The sequence below is a fragment of the Scophthalmus maximus genome, chromosome 11 (assembly GCF_022379125.1).
Source record: "Scophthalmus maximus strain ysfricsl-2021 chromosome 11, ASM2237912v1, whole genome shotgun sequence".
NCBI lineage: Eukaryota > Metazoa > Chordata > Actinopteri > Pleuronectiformes > Scophthalmidae > Scophthalmus > Scophthalmus maximus.
In genome coordinates this window covers 20,357,259-20,382,500 of record NC_061525.1, presented here as the reverse complement: position 1 = coordinate 20,382,500, position 25,242 = coordinate 20,357,259, and the positions used below count along the sequence as shown (strand labels likewise).

General features: G+C 46.0%; 2 protein-coding genes across 3 annotated transcripts in view; both read right to left on the bottom strand.

Moving 5' to 3' along the window:
* The window catches only part of numbl (NUMB like endocytic adaptor protein), a 50,249-nt gene extending 35,855 nt beyond the window's left edge, over positions 1–14,394 (bottom strand). Inside the window, exon 1 of the mRNA XM_035623408.2 lies at positions 14,078–14,394. The gene's annotated coding sequence lies outside the window, so the exon portion shown is untranslated. The remainder of the gene's footprint in view (positions 1–14,077) is intronic.
* Positions 14,395–16,226: 1,832 nt separating this feature from the next.
* Positions 16,227–25,085, bottom strand: coq8b (coenzyme Q8B). Of its 2 annotated transcripts, none has more exons than XM_047335790.1 (16): positions 24,942–25,085; positions 24,177–24,358; positions 23,849–24,005; positions 23,114–23,322; positions 22,819–22,894; positions 22,088–22,162; positions 21,520–21,639; positions 21,324–21,409; positions 21,064–21,204; positions 20,890–20,971; positions 20,249–20,342; positions 19,148–19,289; positions 18,483–18,590; positions 18,328–18,393; positions 18,021–18,107; positions 16,227–17,324 (listed from the first exon to the last, which is right to left on the bottom strand). In XM_047335790.1, coding segments are annotated over exons 1-16 (1,932 nt in total). In that variant the 5' UTR covers positions 24,943–25,085; the 3' UTR covers positions 16,227–17,018. The 2 variants fall into 2 exon arrangements, with proteins under 2 accessions (XP_047191746.1, XP_035478992.2); XM_035623099.2 differs by having other exon boundaries at positions 22,828–22,894.
* Positions 25,086–25,242: the final 157 nt, after the last annotated feature.

Here is a 25,242-nt window from a genome sequence, read left to right as displayed (position 1 = left end):
GTGAATCATTGCTAAGCGAAAGCTTGAGCCTCGATTCTCTTCAATAAGTAATGATGAGGTGACTCCACAGACTTATTTTAAGAACATTTACTAAATTGCCATCTTGGCAAAATTGCTGGAACACAAATTCCCATTCCCAGCTGCTGCAGCACTGTTCTGTTATTATTTCCCAAAATGGACAAAGTGATAATAAAAATAGAAGCATGCTAAATATGGCCATCCTCCCCTGATGACACAAATTTTACTGATGTGCGAGGGGAGTAAAGAATGTGAAAATGACTAAATGCCATGGATGCAGGAAGAGAGAAGGAAACAGGACTTCCCACGGGTCAACAGGTCGAGACGGGCACATCATATTTGAGCTGCGATATAAAACATCCTCCAGTGACTTCCAGAAACTTGCCTCTGCTTCTGAGAACATCCAGAAGAGAGGAAGTGGAGAGGGATTGTGAAGAGGCAGAGTAAACACTGACAGAGGTGAAGAGCCGCGAGCAGACGTGGGTCGTCCCGGGCCAGAGAGAGAGAAACCCAGTGACAACGCAAGTGGACTGATGTTTAGGGCCTGTTGCTGGAAAACAGGCCCTCGGCTAAAGTCACTCTGACACACAGACGTGAGGAGAGGATAAAGAAGCTTCACATGTGCTCACTTTCTTCTCCAAGATGGTTGGGACACACACACACACACACACACACACACACACACACACACACACACACACACACACACACACACACACACACACACACACACACACACACACACACACACACACACACACACACACACACACACACACACACACACACACACACACACACACACACACACTCTCTGTCTCTGTCTCTCTCCCTTTCCACACCGTGCGTCCGGGGCAAAACAAACACCCGTCAAAAGCAAAGGGAGGACACCTCAATAGGCGTCATGCCCCTGGAAAAGCGTGGCGAGACAAAAGAGAGGGATTCTTTTAGAAACCGAGAAGTGTGCGTGCGTGCATGCGCGTGTGTGTGTGCGTGCTTCCCCCCGTCACTACAGATTACAGACACACACCACAGATGGCCAGCGCGTCTCGTCTTTTCACCGCCGCCACCGCCGAGAATAATGGCCAGTGGGGGCCCCTCCCCGTCCCCCCCCCAGCCCCGCTCCCTTTCTCTTTTGTCAGCACGTGTGTCCGTCAAATGGAAGCGTGTGTCTGGGACAATGGCAGCCAGACAAAGGGCCCGCCTACCCCCCACCAGGATGCTGAATAGGGGGGCACGTGGGCCTTATCATCCAGGGAACAATAGCACTCGGGGCAGAGGGAGAGAGAGAGGGTGTGGCACCCCCGGCGCCCGCTGCAACAGGGGATGGCAAGGTGCAGCCTGGGTGGCCCTGCCTGGCTGCAGATCTGACCTTGGAATATATTTATATATTTTAATGGAGGAAATCAATATGGTGAAGGGACAAAAATCACATTAATGGAACATTCAGCAGCAGGCTAATCATTTATTATTAATTCACCATATTATGAGTCACTTTCTTCACTTTTGTCTCCAGATTCAACGATAATACTTTAAGATTTTTGCATCTTTCAGCTACAACTGTGTACAAGTTGCACAAGGGCTGTTGCGCCATATGTTTCCAGACAGACTTCCTACCTTCCAGACAGCTACGGGATTCCATTAATATCAAAACAGTTTGGTAATGAACTTGCAGAGACATAAAAATCTGCTTGTAGTCATTGATTTGTCATAATCAAATCCACTGTAGAGTTTTGTTGTCGTTGTGCGGCAGCGCAGTTGGAGCGATGACTCTACTTATTGGTGCTTTCAAGGAATCCGGGATTTAAGAGCCACTACTTGTACAGCCACTAGGGGTCTCCTGGCAAAACAAAACACTGAGGATCGAGTAAGATACTTGCACATATTAAGATACGGGCTCGGTTTTCACAGGAGTGGCAATCTTGAATGATAACCTGTCTCAAGAATCAAGTCTCAGAAAATATGAATTTCATACCGCTACAGGATAAAATTAAACAAACGGCTTCCAGGGTAAAAGTCAGCAGAGACGTAGAGCATTCAGAATGTCAGCGTGGCTCTGGCATTTCACGCAAGACGCGTGGTCTTTGGAGGGCACAGGCCCAGCTGGTGGATCTTACTCCAGCCTCAGGCTCGGACCTCAGAGGCCTGACTGCCACACCACCACTCCTGGGACACCTCGGCTGTGACTTGTTGGAAAACTGAGCAGGAGCGAGTCCATGAGCGTTGATGTTGAACGCGTTTGCACCCCGAGAGCAGGCATGCTTGTTTTTGTAAATGCGGGACGGGGGGGGGGGGGTTCTTTTTTTTTTTTCTTTTTCTGGTGGAGGTAGGGTGCATGTTGGACGGGGAGGAGGGGTAGAAAGTTTGGAACAGCTGGGCTGAAGCTGCAGGGGGGACGAGACAAGAGGGAGGGGCAGGGACGTGCAGGCTGCTGACAGGCCTCTTTTGAGGCAGCAGCTGGTTGGAGTGGGGGTCTCACCAGCTGTGCCTCCGCTGACCTCTCCCCACACTTCACCACCTCCTCTTCCTCTCCGAAGCCCCTCTGCCCCCTCCCCTCCCCTCCCTCACGAGCCAAACGCCTCACCCCCAAATGTCGTCGGGATAGCCCGGACACAACCACACACGCGACCATCTGTCATTGTAGGAGGAGAGCTGCCTCTCCGATTGCCCCACAACGCGGTGATGGAGACAGTCGCGGTGAAACCACAGCACCACGCCCCACATCAAAAGCCCCCGGAGATATGGAACAATTCTTGACCAGACATCCCCCAACAAGCTCTGACAACCCCGGATGGCTCCGCACGCCTCACAGGCTGTGACTCACACTCGTGTTGTGAGGCAAAGAAGGGAAGAAGAATGATCTTCGCTGGTGCTGGAAATGGAAAACCAACATATAGACATTATCACAGTCGTAGAATGTTGATCAGACAGTACGTTGTTCAAAGATGATCGCTGGTCATCTAAAGTTGATGACTTTATGTTATATAGTTGATCAAGATCTTCCTCTGTCCATCACAATCAGCTCTGCCCAGTGTAAACGACAAACAGAAAATCTGAACGGCAGCAGAATGTGTTTACGTCGGACATGATTGCTTTTTTAGTAAGAAGCTGATTGAGGGGGAAAAAAGGGGCTTGTGAAACCTTACATTTCACACAGAATGAGTGAATTAACTTTTTGCATGTGTGCAATGAACCGGTCTTGCGTATGATTCTCTGACAGTCAGAGGAAGTTCCAAGAAGAGTTTGTTTATCGGCAACTTTCTCCTCTCGTCCCCTCTCCCTTTACCCTCAAGGGTTAGCAGTTTGAATATTAGATAGTAGGGACAGATTGTATTACATAACAAAGACCTACATAGCGCCATGCAAAAACATTCACACACACAGAGTGTGACTTAGAAATACACTGATGGCATGAAGTCAAGTGTAGAGTATACTGCTTCAGCTAAATGGATATCTTTAAAATAAACACAGACAATTCCATCTTTTAATTTTAATTATATGGAAGCGCACACATGATGTTACAGAAGGAGTTAAATAAAGAAAACGGTTAAAATCATGTTGCCACAAAACAGCACAAAAAAAAAATCCTCCTCCTCATTATCCGTAGGAACTTAGTGCAGGAGTAGTTGTGGTGCAGCAGGCATCGCGCAACCACACAGACAGCACGAGTAAACAGTCCCAACACTTCACAGGCACTGAGGATACACGCAACTGCTCCGCAAGCCGAGGACCTGTCCATCACCACAAGGCTCCGGGGGAAAGGAAAGGACAGGATGAGAAACCAGAATGCCAGGTCGACTTCCCCCATCCCTGCATGCGCTGACAACCAGCCGGTCCCCCCCCCCCCCACCCCCACCAAAAGAATATTTCAAAATGCATTTGGGTCAAAATGGGTTTGTGCACTTTGCAGCCAAATCGACGCCTCGTGCGAATACATACTCGGCGACTGTGCCGAGCTTCGGCACTTCAGCGAGAAGTATGTCGGAGCCACGTATCGTGGGAGGTGTCTGCCAGGATGTAAACAAATCCATGTGAGGAAAGACGCTGTGTGGAGTGTGTGTGTGTGTGTGTGTGTGTGTGAGTGCGAGACTTAGAGAAGAGAAGAAACAAAGCTTCAAAGCTGGTCTACGGCTGAGAGAGGGGGGTTAAAAGGGGTTGAGACTTTCCTCTGGCTCTGCATTCTTGCAGAACACATTCCCTATGCGGAGCACGTTGATCGGATAGCATGTAAACACACACACAAACACAGTGCGGTGTGTCTCGGCCTGTTCTCCCTACACGTACATGTGTCAAAGCAGCCACCTGGTGAACCGGACGATCCGGGACGTGGCTGGAGTGAGACCGATGTCCAGCCCTGCAGCCATGTCTTTTTAATTCCCCTCACGACGTCTTATCGCCTCCGTCATCCTCCCCTTCTCGTCCGCTCCCCTTCTCCATCCACCTCACTCTATTTTTACCCTCGTGCCATTCTCTTACAACGGGGAGACGAGGGGTGATGTCAAAGGGGCGGGAGGGCTTGAAAGAGAATGGCAAACGCACGCACGCTCGCTCGCTCACCTCCCCTGACACGCTGACATCACAGGGAGTGGAGCAGTAGTACTGGGTGAGAGATGAAGGAAGAGCTGCTCCACTAATCAGACCGTATGGTGTTCCCATTACATCAAATCATTTTTTTCCGCGCCGGTTGGGTGTCGCCTTGGCAATCGCCGAAAACGATTCCTCCGAGATCCGAGGCAAGAGCCGACACGGGCCTGTGAGAGGACGGCCCATGTCCTCGCTCTATTGATCTCCCTGTTGGAGCTTGTTGAGGCCCGACGGAGCCCGGAGACTCTGCCATTAAAGTGGGAAAAGTATTTCAGCGTGTAGTCAAAGCCGCGGAAATGACATCAGAAGGAATCGGGTTGTGTGATGGAAAGTAGTTTCAGCTACGAAATATAGTAGACGAATCACAATACTGGATGTGTTTGGGTTTCCTCTCCCAAAGGGGCTTGGATGTGGTTTGGAGAAGAAGTCGGTGCAGACAGAGGAGGAGTGCGGTCAAATGAGCTCGTACAGACTGAACAACGGAGGCAAACCTGCTGCCAATAACCTGCTGTTGCAGTTTCATTACTTCTCTTCTTGCCTCTTTTCTTTTTCTCTCGGCCGGCTCATAGATGATTCAGAGTGTTACCGGTAATCCTCCCATCGCTGAAGGAGAAACTGACCAGTGGTTTATTATTGCAGCCAAGCTGCAGAAAGAAAGGAGTAGACTCTCTCCTACGGAAAAGTCGCTAGATTTGCCGTGAGGTGCTTAAAAATAAATAAATAAATGGAGTCTGAGAGGTCAGTAAATCTAGTGACAAAGTCACTTAATTAGCGCCGCTGAGCATTTTATATCGTCTGGCAGCTCCCGCTGGTGGCGCTCATCGCGTTTATTGCAGCAGGTGATGAATCGGCCTGCAATAATTTCCCATTCTGAAGTGAGCGAGGGTGTTTTTGGAATAGCGACGCTGCCGCTCAGGTTTCAAAGTCGTCCTTCACGTGCTTGGAGAAGTCATCCTTCTCCAAGCACGGCTGTGCTTGGAGAACGTTCAACCCGGGACTGCGGTCGCTCTGTCCCCCCCCCCGCACCATGCTTTTTTCTCATCTCGTTGTTCCTCATGGTCGTGAGAGCCGAACATAATACCTGACTGACTGACTGTCTGTCTGACTGACTGACTGCGCGGACCAACAGGGCCCCGGCTTGAGTGGCTATCTGATTATCAGGCGTTCCGGCTGGTCGGCTTGCGACAGACAAATCCTGAACCCCCCTACTGGGCTTGCTGGGTTTACTAGGCCGGCGGGCTACTCATCTCCCTCCAGTTCAAACAGACAAAGGCCGGTCTGTTCCTCCGGGGGCCGGCAGGCAGAGACTGCCACTTGCCCTGAGCGGGGAGAGGCAGACGGAGGGAACGTGAGGCCGCTGAAGAAGTTGATGTTTTGAGGGGGAAATAGGGAGAAGACGGGGGAAAAATAGAAGGCAGGAGGACAGAGCGTCGCAGCGAAGCAATGGGTTGACTGGAAATTGGACAAAGATAGGACGGGTTACTAAAGAAATAGGAGGAAAGGGAGGTAGCGTGTGGAGAAAAGGTATCGGCTGTATATAGTCCAACACGGTTCCTGTGACATGACCTATAATCAGTCAAAATGTTGCTTTTTATTGCCCTTTTCGCAAAGTATTTGCCTCACAGTCCATAGCTCGCCGATCACAACAGGACCAATCCACTCTTACACCGTCAACACCGTCTCCATCTCTGGCATGCTTTTTCTTTATTCTTCTCCGTGGCGTTTTACAGCAGCTCCGGCTCGCCTGCGAAACAGGACGTCCCTCGCTCCGCCATCTTGCCCTCCTCTGCACCTCGCATGTGCCCCGGCAAATAGGTAGCCCTTGTGTTAAGAAACCGGTCTAATGCGTTTCCCAGATTTGTTCATCGTTAAAATGCCGTTCTTCTTTTTCTTCCTCTTTTTCTTTTTTGTTCTGCGTCTTACATTTCATTTAAATTCTTTTTCCAGGATGTCCCGGATCGTGAGAGCCACGAAAAAAGGAAATTCCGTGGCGTAAACACACTTCTTAATATGACGGCTAAATTGGCCAACACTGATGGTGGTTATACGAGCCACTTTTAGTCCAAAAATATTATCTATACATCACGTCTCTAATGCTAATATTTATGATACCATAAATATCATGCTACTACACATTTCTGAGCTTTAATGTAAAAATCAGCGCAAAGACCGGAGGTAGGGAAAACAGCTAGTATGGCTCAGAATCAGAATCAGAAAAACTTTGTGGATCCCCACGGGTAATTGCTTTGTTAAAATTGGAAATTAATATAAAAACGTTTCTAAAATATTAATAGTAATAGCGCCCGCGCCCAAATGTGTAAAGAGTAATGTGGACAGGAGACATCATAGAATCATAGACGTGCAAAAAAAAAATGGAATAGTGCAACGGTAAATTAACTGTAACATGCAAAAGGTCAATTGCACGAGAAGTGTAATGTAGGTCGACGGCAAATTACAACAGTAGTTAAGCAGCAGAGGAGTGATGGAGGAATTGTATAACTGGATAGCCACAGGAAGGAAGGAAGGAAGGAAGGAAGGAAGGAAGGAAGGACCTCCTGATGCGTTCAGTGGAGCACTTGGGCGTTTCTGGCTGGACGTGTTCCGCTGGCTAACCATAACACCATGTAGGCGGAGGGAGACGTTGTCTTTAAAAAAATGATATATATATATATATATATAATGTTCATTAGTGAGCTAATGTTGTTTCTTAATGAACACAAGCCTCAAATATCATAACAGATTCTTAGAGTAGAGTCCGTCTGCAGCACACGATTCAATACTATGGCATCACTATAATGGTCCTTTTGGGATTTACAGTTTTTATCATTGGCTTCCTTTTAAAATCTCATAAAATATTTGTCCTTCTCATATGTTTTACAGGATCAAAGTGCCTTGTTTTTCAGGGGGGGGGGGGGGGGGGGGTCATTTCCCTCTCATTCCTCTTCCGCTTCACGATCATGATGCCAGCAGCTGGGAGACTGGGCCACATCTGGTTTGCAGCTGGCCACCGTAGAAAGACAGCAGAAGGCAGAAGCAAGGGAGTGCGAAGGCGGGCGTAGGAGAAAAGAGCAGAGGCGAGGGGTAGTGAGGGCCGAGGGTCTGATAGGAACATCTACATGAGGTGTATGAGAGGTGCTGCAGAACTGACATGAGGGATGAAAGGACAAGTGCGTGGGGAAACATGGACGAACAAATCACCAAAGTTTGTGACACCGGTGACTTTGACTTTGAGAGAACATGAAGAGAGCGGGACGGACGGAAAGAAAGGAGAGAGATGGAAAGACGGCGAGAAAGGCAAAGAGACAAGAATCGAAAGCGGAGGACTGATGGAGGCGGAGAGAGAGATGAAGGGAGGACAGTCATGTGGAGTCAGAGGCTCATGATCAGCTGCGTTTGCTGTCAGAGCCCATCGCCATGGCAACCATGAGTCATAGCGCCGGTAAACAGAGAAGAGCTTTTTAACGACCGCGAAGCTCATTCTTAGCAGAGGGAGGTTTTTTTGGGCCCCATGAAAAGACAACTTTAACCTCTTCAATTACAGTAAATCAACATGATCCGTCTGTAGAATGATTTAAACGACGCAATAAAACAATCAGCAGCAGATTTATTGAACCGAGTATGAATACAGTTTAGAAGAATAAGCGGCTAAGTTTCAAGCAGCTGCTTTTGTTTCATAAAACGATAGTTATGTGGAGGGATAATTACTGTTTTTTGAATTCCTGTCATTGAAACATATTCAATAATTTTTCTTTCTGCGTAATAACACATAAAACAAAAATTCCCCAATGAAGACTGAGACTCTGTGAGATATTGGGCCTCATGATTCTCACATTTCACTTTTCATTTGTCTCCACATTCTGGGGGGGGGGGCAAATGCCAAAAGCAAGAAAAGAATAGGAAACCACCTTTATTACCTCTGCCAAGGAAGTAATGAAACTGGTTTGTCTGTTTGTTTTGCTCATCTACTTACTTGCATGAAAGTTTTGATCAAGCATGGGTCCCGGGTCATGGCGACAGGTGATTACGATTATGATATGACTCTCCGAGTGCTCCTGTTGGCACTTTGTGAATAAAATATTCTTTTTCATAATGATAGATTGGTAAGAGGTCTTTATAATCATCCTAGCCCCCATGAGATATCAGTTGACTGGGCATTAAAAAGTAGCTTGACATAGGCAGTAATTAACTTTTTAAATTATATGCCAACAAGCATCTTTGGATCTTTAGAAAATAAAATTATTCAACAAGGATCCCTTAAATTTGGCTATTGAAAATTGTGACCTATTAAGTGAGACATTTCCCGACTTCAGATATACACTGGGCTCATTAGTGACCATCAACTGGAGATGATATATCATCCTGGGTGATTCATCAGTCAAGCTCTAATACGCACTGCGAAGTGTACGGTTTCATCAGAAAGTCATACAGGGTAACGTGAGCGCCGCCATCACCCCCAGTGTGTCACTCCCAATACACCCCCTGTGAAGAGTTTTCTGCTCCGCACGCACGCATGCACGCACACACACATACACACACACAGCATGTGCTCCAGTGACTTATCCTTTTTTCAGCTGGAGGTGAGTTGTGGCTGGTCATAAACTGAAACTTGCCCTCTCCCTCTTTCTTTCTCCCTCTCTCCCTCTCACACACACACGCGCACACGCACAGAGCCTGATGTCTCCGTGTGTCCTCCTCTATCGTCCGTGGAGTGCCATCAGCTGCCCTCCATCCTTCGCTGTGCCTCTGCGTTCTCTGTCTGCTCCGGCCAGGCCTGCGCAGCGATACGACACACACCCAACAGATGCACGCCATCGACCATCAAAGTAAAAAAAAATGACCCACTTTAAGTGTCACCCTCGCTCCTCTGTCCCACCCCTCACCCTCGCTCCCCCGCTCTCTTCTACTCTTCACGTATAGCTCGGTGAATAGGCCCCTCTGTGCTCGGGAAGATTTGACTTGGGTTCTTCTGTCTATTGCTAAAAATCTCTCTTCCCCCCCCCCTCCCCCCCGGCGTCACTCTGGAATAGCGCAGCACAGGAGCCACCATGATATATATTTTTTTTAGTTGCACACACACACACACACACACTGTACAGGCTTTGAATTAAAACAAAAGCGTGCAGGGAGAAAGTCATCGTACACGTGCTGTAGGTACTGTACATAACACCAGATTACCACATGCATTACAGCGCAGAAACACCATCTGGGCTCGTTTACCTCCTCGTATTGATCAAATGGGGAGATTCTGATTATGCAATCGTGATTATTTTTTCCCCCCTTTTAATCCAGGGACAACTCAAAGCATGTGTACTGTTTTACAGCTATATCCCTGTATGTCACGGCTCAATGACAACGGACTTGGCCCAGAAGGGCCACAGTCTTCTAACAGACAGGAGATCAGGCACATCACCTTGTTCAAGGGTCATTTAACAATGGCTGTAAACGGGAGGGAAGGACCTTTTTTTATTTGAATTTCCTTTACTGGTTGGAAGATGCATACTAAACAATATGTTCCTGAACATCACACATCTTTGACAATTCAAAGTTCTGCCATGAATCCCAGGATGGGACTCCTCCATAGTCAGTATTGTGTGGATGGTAACTGTGTTCACACAGCATCAGGAGGTGCAGGGTTAAACCCATTCTGTGTTGGACGTTTGCAGTAGGTGCTAAGTGTGATTTGGGACGAACCCTGTGAAAACAATCGAAAAAGCAGCGAGCGAAGCGGCGGCTAAAAGCCTGTAAAAGGATTTAGATTAGATCAGACCCTGAGGGTCGCGACGCGGCGTTTCACAGGCTTCAGCGTTTTGTGTTTTTTTAGACTCAGATGTTGCGTCTGATCTTCAACAGCTAAACAGGCTGAAATAGGTCACTATCAAAAATAGATAGAGACAGGAAAACAACAAAAAACATTCCAACTCAAAGTGACAGTTATTGTTGGCGATGAGCGCACCGCTCGGAGTCGTGGCTACTGAGGAAGACCCATTTCCACTTTCCTTGTTATCTGCAGAGGGAAAAAGAGCCACTGAAGCAAATAAATAAACTGCTGATCGCTAGGGGAAACGGACACACACGCACGCACGCACGCACGCACGGCAGTGGGCATCCCTCTACACACACACACACACACACGCATGGTCAAACCCACAAATTGTTGCCTTTGCACGTGTCGACTAGACAGGCATCGCTCCGATAATAATCCGCATGAGCATAATGCAAACCAATAAGAGCACGGCAAAGGCACACACACACACACACACACAGACAAAACAACAGGCCCGTGTCTTTGCACCGTGAGCACGCCATTAGTGTGTGAGCACTAATGGAACTCCTATGAGGAGGAGGAGAGAGAGGAGTGGTTGCATTTAACTAGCCGGCAGAAATCAGATAACTCCACTCAGCACATACTGAAGGCACTTACAGGCATCAGACAGCAAAGATGGAAGTGTGTACTGTATGTGTACCGTATGTATGTGTGTGTGTGTGTGTGTGTGTGTGTGTGTGTGTGTGTGTGTGTGTGTGTGTGTGTGAGAGAGGCAGTGAGCGGGGAGGATGACGAGGATGCAAATGTCAGAAGACAAGAATCTCTTCTGTGTCAGAAGTTCTGTGCAGACTGACGTGATCGAGTTCAATGAGGAGAAGAAGAGTTCCCTTTCTCGAATTAAAGACGGCGACCGGGGAACAAATGGTTCCCGCTGTTCCCCTGGTGGCTAATTCCCAGTTTCTTCGCTCTCTCCCAGTCCATCTTTCCTTCCTCTTCTTTTACATTATCACTCGCTCGTTCTCTCTGTCCCTCTGCGGCCTCACTTTCTTTCTCCTAATTTCCGTTATCTTGTCGTTCTCTCTCTCTCTCCTCTTCAGCACCCTGCTCCCAAATCGTCCTCTTTCCTCCACTCTTTCCTTCATTCCTCTCTTCGCCATCTTTCTACAAAAAAAATCTTATTATTTTACTCTGTTTATTTTCAATTAGCTAATCCCACCGCCAGCGATATCATTCTGTGATGAATTTAAAGGGTTTTCAGTTGGTTTCATTCGTTAATACTCTCACTCAACCAATTATCGGACCCTGTGCAAAAAAACCTCAGTGAAGTTGAATTCTTTGAAGATATTCTAAAGTTTTAAATCGTAAATTTTACACTTCATAATCTTTCTCAGGGAAGGCTCAACAAATTAGGAACCAGACAGCTTGTCACGATTAAACAAAGAGCTCGCTGCGAAGCGGACGGGGCCCCTGACCTGCCGCGGCCCGACGGAGTGACCGGCTCTGAGGAAGCACAGTGAGGCTGGAAGTGGAGCTACTTGTTTAGCAGACCCGCCCTGACCAGCACAAAGGGGGCAACGCCCTCCTCCGCCACCAGCCAACCCAGGACTGCACCCTGATTGGCCGGCTGTATGACCTTTGATCCTCGTTGTATAGTGTGGTCTCAGCTGGGCCGGCGGCCCTCCCCCTTGTACGTGAGTGTGCACGCATGCGAGTGTGTGTGTGTGTGTGTGTGTGTGTGTGTGTGTGTGTGTGTGTGTGTGTGTGTGTGTGTGTGTGTGTGTGTGTGTGTGTGTGTGTGTGTGTGGACAACAATAGGCAGCCAAGTCCTAATGCAACAATCAGAGCTGTGGAAGTGGGGAAGTGGTCTGAGGGGAAATGGAGTGTGTGTGTGTGTGTGTGTGTGTGTGTGTGTGTGTGTGTGTGTGTGTGTGTGTGTGTGTGTGTATTTGGATGTGTGCATTTATGTGTGTGTAGCATTGAGTGGATGGGGGGTGGTGGTGTAATTATGTTCTAGTTGTGATGACTGAGTTGCAGCAGTGATTAGCTACATCAAAGCCGATGAATATCCAGCAGCCCCGTTGGTTTGGACTTCATATTCTAGCACCTCTTCCTCTCGTCCTACCTCTCTTTCCTCTTGCCCTAGAACAAATGTGTCCTTCCTCTAGTCCTATTTCTGGACCCAACTAAGCCTTCCCTCAGTCACAGCCCTAGACCAAACCCCAGCCTTCCACTATCCCCGGCTGTAGGACAAAACCATCCAAGGTTTTGGACCAGACCTAGCACCTTTTTTCCACAGCGACTGACCGTACACCAGGCTCCTCTCAAGCCTCCGCTGCAGAGCAAACATAGCTTTACCTCCTACTTCAGCTCTAGAACAAACCTATAGCCTTAATGTAGCTCCCGCTGCAACCCAAATGTACCATCCTCTCGCCGAGCAGTCTCGGCCCAAATTCAGAGCTCCACTGAACCCGCCCTGGGCCAAAGCATATATAGCTCTGCACCCCGGGCCCGAGCAGGAGCTCTCCATGCAGGTGGTCTAGGGCCTGCAGGCTGAGACACCCTGAGCCCTGAACCTCCTCTCTTAATACACCCCATGTGACTCCCTCCCTCTCTCTCTCTCTCTCTCTCTCTCTCTCTCTCTCTCTCTCTCTCTCTCTCTCTCTCTCTCTCTGAGGCATTGGGTCAGGGGGTGGTGGGGGCTGGGGGGCATGACTGGCTGTCTGAGGAATGCCATGTCACGGAACAGATGGAGCTCCACAGACAAAAGGACGGCTTGCGTTTACTAGGCCCATATATGAAGGCATGTGCCAAGTGCATAAGTGTGTGTGAGTGTGTGTGTGTGTGTGTGTGTGTGTGTGTGTGTGTGTGTGTGTGTGTGTGTGTGTGTGTGTGTGAATGCATTATGCCTCCAGTCTCTAAGTGCTCTGAATACCACACTCTCATGTTCTGCAGCAGCAGAAGTCCTGAATATCTCTTGAAAAATGATATATATGTATAACCATACACACACTGACCACATAGCACGAGGCATTATGGGGGTTAAGATGGAGGGAATCTTTGACACATAGGTATATACAGGAATTATTTTTAAAAAACTACTACAACCATGCCGCATGTGTCGGTGGCCACGCCATCCTGGAGAGAGAAAAAAGAAGAAGAAAAAACGCAACTGACGCACAACTATGACCCGCGTGCGATTACCCAATAATCAGCGTGACTCTTTACAGCTCAATCGATAGCACATTATCCCATTCCCACGACAATAATGACGTAACGACAGGCGTTTTTGTGAGTGTTTTTTCAACAGCAGAGCCATAAAGTTACAGTTTTTTAAAAAAAAGGTCATCTGTGTGTCTGTGTAGTTTATCTGTGGGAGCAGGTCAAAGTCCTACTGTTAGAATATTGTTTCAGTCTTTTCTTATGATATAAAGCGTCATCATAAAGGATGGAGCGTCCACATTTCATTCATTTCACACACTTGGGGCCCACTGGCTATTCACAAGCGCAGCATCCCGCATCCAAACATGACCACGGTCCACTCTGCGCACCCTGAAACTCACACGATCCACAATTCCACATGGTCTCGACAGAGGATCGTTCACTTGGAGATTACGCATTCATCCATCCATCCATCCATCCATTCATTCATTCATTCGTCGTGAGATGAAGAAGTAATAACCGTGGAAGTGTCAGAGAGAACGTGGGACTCACCCAAGAGAACGACGGATGATCTGCTCCCCGCTCCTCCCCTGTGTGGATCCAGGACCCCGGAACAACGAACGCGGCGGCGGCGGCGCGCACCAGACGGATCTGTGATCGGTAATTTCACTGTCAGAAAAAAAGAAATCTTTCTCATCCGCCACCGGGACAGCGATGTATATATATCGAGGCGACGTGCAGCCGCAACTCAACCTGGTCGGTGCGCGCGCACACACACACACACACACACACACACACACACACGCGCGCGCGCGCGCGCACACACACAAATGATATAAAAAAAATGTTTTGCAGGAGCGGTTCGAACAAAACGAAAACCCCCAAAAAAGAAAAGAAGCACCGGCTCAGGGTTTGAGGGCAGAGCTCGGTGGGAAGAAACTAGGTGTAGTTGTCTCGGATGCTCTGGGTTGTTGACTGAGCACTAACCGGGCTGCCTCCCTCCGACCGGCTCCACCCGCTAACCCCGCCCCCCCCCGTGCGCCCATTGGCACAGGCGGCCGGACATGCAAATCCACTCGTCCCATTGATGTTCTCCAGAAAAAGAAGAGGAGGAGAAAAAAAAAGAAGAAGAAAGGGGCTCCGTGTCAGGCACTGCACTGCGCCACCGTGTGGTCACTTGCTGTGATGACACTAATTTCTCACTGAGCAGCAGCAGTGTGTGGAAGAGAGATGAGGCCAGACATGAGAGGGGAAATGAGAAGATGATTTTGTTCTTGTTTTTCCAATTTTGTATTTCGAGAATTAATTTGAAATGTTGACAGTTAGGTTGAACTAAATCAAGTGATATTTATTCTTTTTTTTAAAAATTGCATATCAATGATATTGGACGGAGTGTCAGGGGTCATTTTAAAGGAAAAAATAAAACGCAGATTTCTATAATAAAGTTGTTGAAAAAATGTAATATTGCAAATCTAAATCTAAAGTTGTAATTTTATGGGAAAAATCTCATACGATTGCAAGAATAAAAGTTCCTGGGTTCTTAAAAAGAGCCAACGCTCCTCCAGTAAAGTGAGGCCAGCTGCTTCGTACATGCAGACAAACGCTCCAAACTTTCCGTTGCATAAAACTACAAAAGAAGAATGTGCTTCTTCCCCCCCCTCCTCTCACAACATGTGCCGGCATCATTAACGGTGGCCAAATTCCCAAACTCTAAATTCTGATGTAGTGTATCAGCCATGAACATCACTCATGAAATACTAATGGAGATACAGTGAAAAAGCTGCTTCTTTCTGCATCACACTTTTCACGACGTCAGTGAAAAGCCTCACGTCTCGGATTCTGTGCTCAGGACAAAAACATGTGAGCAGCCTGCGGACGGTTCTGCTGAGCTGACACAACTGGTGTGTCACTCAATAGAGCGCAAACCTCCGCCAAGGCCCAACAGTCTCCTTAAATTCTGTCAAGCTGCACCAACTTGCACACGCTCATAGATATTAGTCCTATAAATATGACAGCTTTTTTCCCATCAAGATCCATGAATGATTCCTTGGGTAATCTGTGAAAATATTTTTTTTAAAAGAAAGTCTATATCTTACAATGTTAATAAAATATTGATATAAAAATGCTAAAGATGAGCAGTATAGATTTTTTGGGGGGGCCGATACTGATATTAGGGAGTAAAAACATTATGATAATGACATTTTGGCCGATATATAAAAAAAACATTTTCCTAAAATGTCTATCAAATTCTTACGACAAAAAAATGTAATTGAGGTTTGATATTTTATAGTTTAGGAATGAACTTTATTATAAATAATTATAAATGACAGAAATGGAAACACCAGAATCTAATGGGTTCTTTCTTGGCGCACGTCCCGTCTTTCCACCAAGTTTCGTGGAACCTCCTTACGGGAGGTAATTAGACAGCGTTGCCTTGAAACAAAAACATCCCCCTGGAAAAATATAACCCTGTCAATTAGCTGGAGCTTTACATTATTAGAGCCAAAAGTGTTCCTCCATGATGCATATTGGTCTGATGGTCAATATACAAGAACGTTGGAGGAGGAGAAGAATGAGAGCCTCCATAAAAACATGGCCTCCAGTCAAGGCAATTCCCAAAGAGGTCTGGAACTGAAAGATCGATACAGAGAATCCTTGGCTTCCAACATCTTCTGGGCACTTGCCAGTAAACGTCATTTTGTGAAGCATTTAAATCTTTTATTAAAATAAAAAACCACAGCACGCTGCTTTACGTTTAAAACAAAAAAAAGTCTGTCAATGTTTCACATTATGGAGCTTTATGTCAAAGATGCTTTATAATGTAAAACCAATTACTCAGTGGGGTTTTAATTAGACTGCGACCACTGATTCCTTTTGATAATCTGCTCATCTCATCAGTCGGTTGAGGAGAAAGCTTCATTCGCCGACTCACCGGGTGGCACACAAAGCTCCTCTAACGAAGGCCGCATCATCTCGGCAAAAAGCAGGTCTCATTATCCGACAACAAGCTTCCTGGCGAAGATGGTGGCACCTCGCTGTAAGAACGAATGAGTTTAAGACACGGGCGCACAAAGGAAACACATCAACACATCTCGCATTTATGAAAGGCTGAAGCGCACAAAAGATGGCTTCAATTTACAGCAGCGGTACATTGTGTTTTTTACTGCGGCAGGAAGATGTATGCAACATAATTACACTCACACACATGCACACCGACTGTGAACATGAATTAAATATTCCTCTCTTGATTCAATCAGTCATAAAGCTGTGTGGGCCTGAAGCGTATATATTTATCATGACAGAATTATCACCGGTATTCAAATTTCATGTCACACTCATTGTATTGATCAGAGTGTTCCGAGAGTGTATAGAGTCTCGTCTGATCCAGCGTCTCCACCTGTGGATTCAAGCCTCGGTCTGTCTGTCACTGTTCTCCGAATCCCACTCTGAATTAGTGCCGGGCATATTTCACCAGGCAGTCACCCCGAGTGTCTTACACACTGGCCCGTGCCGCCTGCTCCGCCCGCCTCCTCTGGTTGTAGGCGTTGTAGACGTCCAGGAACATGTCCTTGCACTGTATGCGCGCCTTCAGTTTGGAGCAGATGAGGAAGGAGCCCGCCATCTTGCGGTGGAGGGAGTAGGACTCCTCGGGCGGAGGCGTGAGGCGGTGGCGCAGCATGACGGGGATGAGGCTCTGGATGCGCTGGGTGGTGCTCTGGGCGCCGAAGTCAAAGGGCTCCTCTGACGCAAACGCTTCGCCGAGGATCATCACGGCCTCGATGTGGGCGTCCTCGAAAGCCTGATGGGGAGTAGAGGCGTTACGACGAAATGACCATCTGTGTTCATAATAACCACCTGCTCTATGATTTCAATATAGAGGAAAAACAGCTGTACTGTGTGTAACCTCCAAGGCAGCCTGGAGAAAGGTTTATTAGAAATGTTTTAAGTGTACACATCATCATATGTAGACATATACTGTATAGATAGTTCTATTGTACATGTACATTTTAATTTCTCAAACTTAACTCGGAACAAACTGTATTTCATAGAGCTGCAACAGTCAATCAATCGGTTAGTAATCGACTTAAATAAATCTCCAACTATTTTGATAATCTATTAATTATATTAATTAGTTTTTATGAAAAAACATGTCAAAATTCTCTGATTTCGGCTTCTTAAATTGTAAATATTTTCTGGTTTCTTTGCTCCTCTATGACAGTAAACTAAATATCTTTGGTGTGTGGACAAAACAGTATTAAAATAGTTAGTTGCAGCCCTAATATTTTTTAGTATTTATCCGAGTGGTGTAAAAAGAAAATCAAGATTGAACGGGACTAAATAGTGAAGGATATCAAATCACACTGAGCGACGGGAAACAGCATCAAGAGAGCTACCGAGAGTCACAGATAAAGAGGGAGAGACGGAGGAGACAGAGCAGGATAAACCACATCAAAAATAAATGAACCCAGCGGCATCAGAGACTAAAATATCTTACCTTGGCCTCAAACCCCGTCAGGAACTTCAGGTCCTTTGATTTGGAAAGAACCGTTGCTCGATCACCCACGGAAGCTGCGTGCACGACCTAAACACACACACACAAACAAAATGATTGTATGGATATGATAATCCTGTTTACGTAAAGAGCTGCCTTATGGGCACAAGCAGGTGAATGCATGTGCATACACGTGTGATCGTATGCAATCGTTTTTCCTCTGCTGCTGTAAAACGTAGCCTGTGACTCTTGTGCTGGATCATTGACAGAAACCTCGTTGCACCCATCACGTTGCGCGATGCTTCATTACCTGAACGTAGTCGTCTGTGAACGACTCTGGGTAACTCCTGCAGGCTCCGAAGTCCAACAGAACCACCTGAGGGCGAGATGAGAGTGTGTCACGTTACCTGCTGCACGTGACGACTTTATGTCGGTAAAGTTTGATTTCTTTGAACGTCCCGTCACCTTGTTGGTGTCCGAGTTGTAGAAGAAGTTGGCCCAGTTCGGATCCGTCTGCATGAACCTGAACTCAAACAGCTCCCGGAGACACAGCTGCAGGATGTTGAAACAGATCTGGAGAGAGGAGAGTGTTGCGTTCACCACACATGCTGATAATATCCATGTGGTAGTTTCATGCTATAGCTCTTATTACACAGTCTGATGCATGAAAACCATTTTCCTGTTCTCGTCAGTGTGGCGATGTCATATTACTCTGGTACAGGGGACTGCCACACACTCAGCATGCCTGAAGATGTCTCAGTGTGTCTCGGTCAAACCACATAGATCTCAGCTGGTTTTACAGTGACACGCTCATTTTCACTGCTGCCCTTTGAGGTCCTATCCTATAATTTACACAACTCGTCTCCTCAGTCCTGCACTCTCCACACTATGGGCATCTGTGACAAACTACAAATACATGTATGATATAGCTTTAGAGAAGCAAAAAACACACCTGAACGTCAGCACTATAATATTTGATAATGTCAAATATCAAGCTATATTCCAATAAAGTTAACCATTGAAAAATTGTATAAACAAACCTGCAAATCAACCAAATTCCATGATCAACCCACGTCTCCAATGCACAGTTAGTGACAAAAGTTCCATATGCCTGTTGAGTCCACCCATACCTGGTTCCTAGTCTCCTGGTTTAGGTCCACGCAGCGGTCCAGTGGGACTCCCTGCACCAGCTCCATGGCCAAAACCCTCCTCCCTGACAGCTCGTCGATCACCTCAGGGACCTGGAAGAAGTCATCGCCCTCCAGCATCGACCTGGATGACAGACAGGAACGGTTAAATAATATAATATATATAGTATATAATATAAATAGTGTTAATAGAGTTAACTTAAATAAAGAGAATATGTAAAATTCATAGACAGTAAACAGTGACTAAATATCGTAAATCAACATACTGTTGATGTCTGTATGAGAGTTAATTAAATATACTGTAGTGTCTAAGTTCTACTTTTTTCACACTCAAAAAGTACAGTTTTTCCAGTTGTGATACATAACCAGCTTCCAATTTGTAAACAAGACAACAACAATGACACTTAATAATAATATAGATAATAGTAAGAAGGGAGCAAGTGTGAAAAGTACAAAGGATGCAATGCATGCAGCACACACACGGAGACAGACACAAACGAGAGGAAAGCAGCCAAAGATTATTACAAATACTGGCTTGATCATTTGGAGATGGATTCCAAGTTTCACATGTGTAGAGAATCCCGCAAACAGGTTGTAACTACAAGTTCAAGCATGACGAATCTCTACCACCATTTACAACAGCGTCACAAACCGCAGTACGAGGAGTGTGTAAAACGCCATGCTTGAAGCTTACGCAGCCTTCTGCACCGAAACAACCGTTGCAAGCTTTATTTAGCCTTGATGCGCCCTGTTTGCACAGCTCCGTGCATTCTGTGATGCAAGAAAGGAGCATTTTTTAAATATTATTATTTATTGTTATTTAACAAACAAGTTTATTTTTGTGTCAATTTCATGTACATGTTGGGCAGATGGTTAGTGACATTTTGCACATGTTGATTTGACTTGGAAATTACTTTTTTGTTATTTCTTTACCGGAAACAAATATCGAGATATATATCGAGTATCGCCATTCAGCTAAAAAATATCGAGATATGGTTTTTGGTCCATATCGCCCAGCCTTACTTCAGCAGAGGAGGCATTATGGGTTAATATGTCACATTAACACATCACACACACACACACCTGAACTTCTTGGCGCACTCCGCCTCCCTCTTGTAGTCACACTCCCATGCCAGCTCCCTCTGAAGAACCTCTAAGCTGCTGTCTGCAAACAGACCTGCGGAGAGATAAAAAGTTCAAAACACAGGAGCCGACACCAAAGAAAACTACTTGATTTATTGTCAGCATTGTCATGATACCTTTGAGTCTGAAATGGGGATACATACACCTTCACTAAAACACAATTTACAGAGGCAACCTAGCAGGTCTCCTCATTCACTTATCAATGTCACCTTCTTTTGACCTGCAACTATAGCACCACCTAGTGGTCGAAGCTGTGATTATGAAATGTTACTGGAAATGAGAGGGAACAGAAACAGATCGATGGGACAAAAATTAAGAGTCACTTCCAAATAATATAATGATGGGGGGGGGGGGGGGGCAAAAGGCAATAAGTGGAAACCTCCTGAGTTATTTGAATACAATTTTCTGTTTTTAGATTCCTCCTGAATCTAAGATAATGTGCGGCACATTCCTCGACCTGCAACAATAAATGGGGACAAATGCCCAAGACTTTCTGTACATAAATATATGTCTTTGACTTAATAGATGAGTTTAAACAATTACAAACAATTTACTGAAGTGAGCACTGATGTATTTGTTACCTCCTGGCAGGACCACGCTCATTTTTAGTACAGACATCAGGTTGTTTATGTCGCTGTGGATACTCTCTGCCACTCCCGGGTACTAGGAGGAACATGGAAAAGGTGAAATCAGTGCAGACAGAAAAAGACAATAGGCTGACGGGAACAGTGTGTGTGGATCAAGTATCCACCTACCTGGATCTTCATGGCAATTTCTCTGCCGTCTTTTAACATCCCGTGGTGCACCTGGCCGATGGACGCCGCAGCGAACGGTTTGTCTTCATAGCTGGAAAGTTTCTCTTGCCAGCCTGGTCCCAGCTCCTCCTCCAAAACTTTCTAAGCACACATACACAAACACACAAAAGCCAAGTCTAAAAAAAACATGCGACTGATTTGGTAGGACTACAAATGACGACATCACAAGACGGATCCATAAGATCGTCAGCCCGACTTACGTTCATCTGCCACACGGGCATGAAGTCTGCGCTTTGCCGGACCCTCTCAAAGATCTTCTGCAGCTGGGGGTTGATGAAGGTGTTGTCTGAAAAGAGACGAAACATCCAGACGTTGTCAGAAAATAAACATTTCCCCCACTAAGGAATCCTCTGTGATTGAAGACATCAGAAAAACATCTCACAAAACATCACTCACCTTGAATGCTGAGCATCTGTCCTATCTTTAGTGCAGCGCCACGAACCTTGCACAGCGTGCTGACTATTCTCTCGGCGTTGGCCTCCGACAGGAAAGGAGAGTCTAGCAGAGCGTTCATGTCTACAAAGACAACAGCCCAGAGAAATGTGGAGGAGGATTATTAGCAGCAGTGATATTAATTGGGCAGGGTGTGTTAGAATTACAACAGCATAAACACAAGTAATTCGTCGCAGCAATTATCATGAAACTGCTGCATGTAAATGACTAAGCTCCAGCCCTGAACTGGGCCACGTGTAGGGTACAGAGAGTGAAAACCAGGGCAGTGGTATAGGATTAAACACTGGTCACTTAACACACACACTAAGGCTTCTGTTGAAATTATTGTGAACAGGTTTGGTTTAAACCCCTTCCAGTCACTGGCAGGTGCTGACACATTAGAAACCTCTCCAGGGGGGAGGCAGCTGTCTGCGGTGCACTGGACCAAAAGCTGTTTTACTGGATGAGAGGAGAGAACAGCTGATGAAAACAGGAGAGGGAAAGAGAGAAGAGAATTTTTTTTTCTCCTCACCTCCTTTTTGTTTGCCTCCCAGTGACTGTTTTGCCACTTCTGCAATGGCACCAATCCCCAGGCCGACTGCCAGGCCTGCAGCAGAGAGAAGGAGACACAGGGCCAATGGCCATTTAGGGCCATTTAACTGATGCTTGAGGCAGGAGTAGATCTGACAAAGCTGCTGCTGCTGGTTGAGGAGTGAAATCCCATTCAAACTTTGGCATCTCTTGATACATTTTAAAGTGTTGTTACTTTACTACTACTGGTACTAGTATATAACTCCTCAGAGTTCCCATTAGAAATGTGTTTTAACACTACTTTCTGATAAGTTTTCCATTAACACTCTGTTATTGTATACAATTAGGGTTCATCCAATCATATTAAGTCATGATGCACTGATAATGCTGGAACATTTAAAACAAAATACAGAACTTTAGAGTAACTTTGATCCGCCCAGCTTATAGGAGCTCACAGTCTAAATCCACACCCATACTGTACGTTTTTTTATAACATCTCCATTTTAGCCCATACATACTACAACGTTCCCCCCTAAGTTTTCGCACCAAAACTGGGTGAGCAGTGTTTCCAACTTCTCCATTTTAGGAGTTTGGAAACTTTGGAGCGGTGTGGCTGCAGGCGTGAACGTAGCAGCAGTGGTGATTTTTTTAATACTAAAACTCAGTGTTGATATAGGCATACATTTGTTACATTTACCATAAGGTGTGACACTACGTCAAGAAAAATGTCACCTTTCTTACCCCCAAAATTAACCAGCCTGCTGATTCTGGTGGCGGGCACCTTCCTCTCTCTGGCCCGGTCACTCAGCTGAAGGAAAACACACAACAGCAGAAAAACAGTTAACATAATTTATTCTAGATCACTTCCAAAGCTGTGTTTGATCATTGTTGACTAACTGTTAACTTTAGGAATAAAAGGGCAAAAGTATTCACACAGTAACCTTTATTTAATCTTCAATTATGAAATGTATAGGTCACTCAAAACATGACACAAGTCTATTCAAAATATGGTCCAGGTCCAACTAACCTTCTGTCTGACAGGTTTGACATGGGCCTGCTTGGCCTCCCTGGCCTTCTTGATGTCCTCCGGTGAGAGTCTGGCCACCACAGTGTCGTGCACAGACCTGGTCTGGCAGTAGTAGTACCGCTGGAGGCCAGGTGATGTGTGGAGGAAGCGAGCGCTCTGCCCTGGCCAGCCCGCCCCTCCTCCCGCTGCACCTGGAGGAGGATATGCTCCTGTGGCAGACAGAGGAAGGATCATTTATTTAACTGAATGTCTGATATTTTACATGAGGTAATCATAATGTGAATGTTTTGGGATCTAACAACAACAACAACAACATATAGCAAGGTTTTTTTGTATAATTATTTAAGTTTTCACAGAACTCAACAGTTTAAGCACTTGAATGATCAAGGATGACTAAAGTCTTCATAGTGGAAATAACAATGATAAATTCGCACTCCATACAGGCTATCATACTTCTATTATTCACCTTTTTTTTTAATGCTCAAAGATGCTTTGAGGAAATTAAAAGTTTTCCAAAAAGCACATATTTTGTACCTGGTGGTAAAATGAAAATTTTACCATATTCTGAAAACAACACTAATTGAAACTTTGGAAGAGGACTGATGGCATTATGATGTTCCTTTACAAAAACTAAGTGTGTGTATATATATATATATATATATATATATATATATTAGTGCCATATTAAGTGTGTGTCATCTCCTCTACATGCTAAACTTCGACACTTCACAATACCTGTCGGCACATCTGCTGCAGCTCCAGCTTCCGTCTGGCTTTGCTGCGTCGCCTCAGAGGAGAACTCCGACCCAACCGCCCATTTTGCTGCTTCATCGGGGGCCATGTTCTCCCAGCCCTCCGCATCCGGGAACACATCCTCCTTTATTGACTGTTGCTACAGACACAGCAGAGTTGGAGATGCAATTTAGCCAAATGATTAGCTCATGTTCCTATAACTTCAACTTAACCAAAAATAAATATCTCAATGACTGTTTGAGATATTCAACTAATCATCTTGTGTGTTGATAATGTCAGATGCAGAGGAGATATGTTCAAAAAGCCTCACCGCGCCACTGCCTCCCGTAAAGGTGTCCACGAGTCCTTCCACCGCGCCCTGGGCAACTTTGACTCCTGCACCCAGGGTGGAGTTGCAGGCCATCAATCGGAGATGCTCCCCCTGGGTGCAGACCAGGGCAGACCCCACTTTCCCTGCCCCTCGCATTACCTGCAGCACTTCAGACAGCATCACTTCATACAGAGAGATGGAGAGAGAGATGGAGAGGGGGAGTCAAGTTACTGTACATGGCATGAGACGGTGAGAGCAACAGTAAAGGAAACATATACACAAAGTACTAGACACACCCCCACACTGTTAACACCAAATAAACCAAGTGTTTGCGGGGTAATGTATCTATGAATCTATTTGTGCCGTGACAAATCAATGTAAAGATTCTTGGTACAAAATGATTTTACGTGCTTCACCCTGCTACATGGTTTAACCTTGGATGCAATTGGCTTCCCCATGTTTCCAGACATGCGACTGTGTCATGAACACGTGTTGCCTGCAGTTGCTAGCAACGCAAAAATTACAAGACAACATTAAATTAATACTAATTAATTGACACATTAGAGATAACAACAATCACACGCTCTCGGCTACGTTAGCTAGTTCGTTAGCTAGCTCCTGTGCCCCCCCACGTCACCAGCTGCTGACTGAAGCTTGCAATCATAACCAAGCTACATCTAAAAAGCCAAAACAAGAGAGAGAAAAATACGGCGTTGAATAAAAACATTCAGCTTTTATACAAATTAAGCAAGTTAAGTTACTCACTTTTTAATTTGCAGCGTTAACCAGCGTTTTCTCGATAATCGTCCTCCACCACGACACGGTGGATAGCCTGTTTTGCAACGACTCAACACCCGGAAGTTCAAACCTGACGGGCATGCGAGCGCTCCGGCCAACCACAGTCTAGTAGGCGGAGTCCAGGGGGGTTCAAGAGGGAGGGGCTAATTCCTTTGACCAATGCAGTGCAGACGGCTAAATGATTGACGTCTAAATGGGACGGTTTGTCCAATTAGAAGTCAACACAAGGCGGGGCTGGAATGAAACGACGACTAATGACAATGAAGAG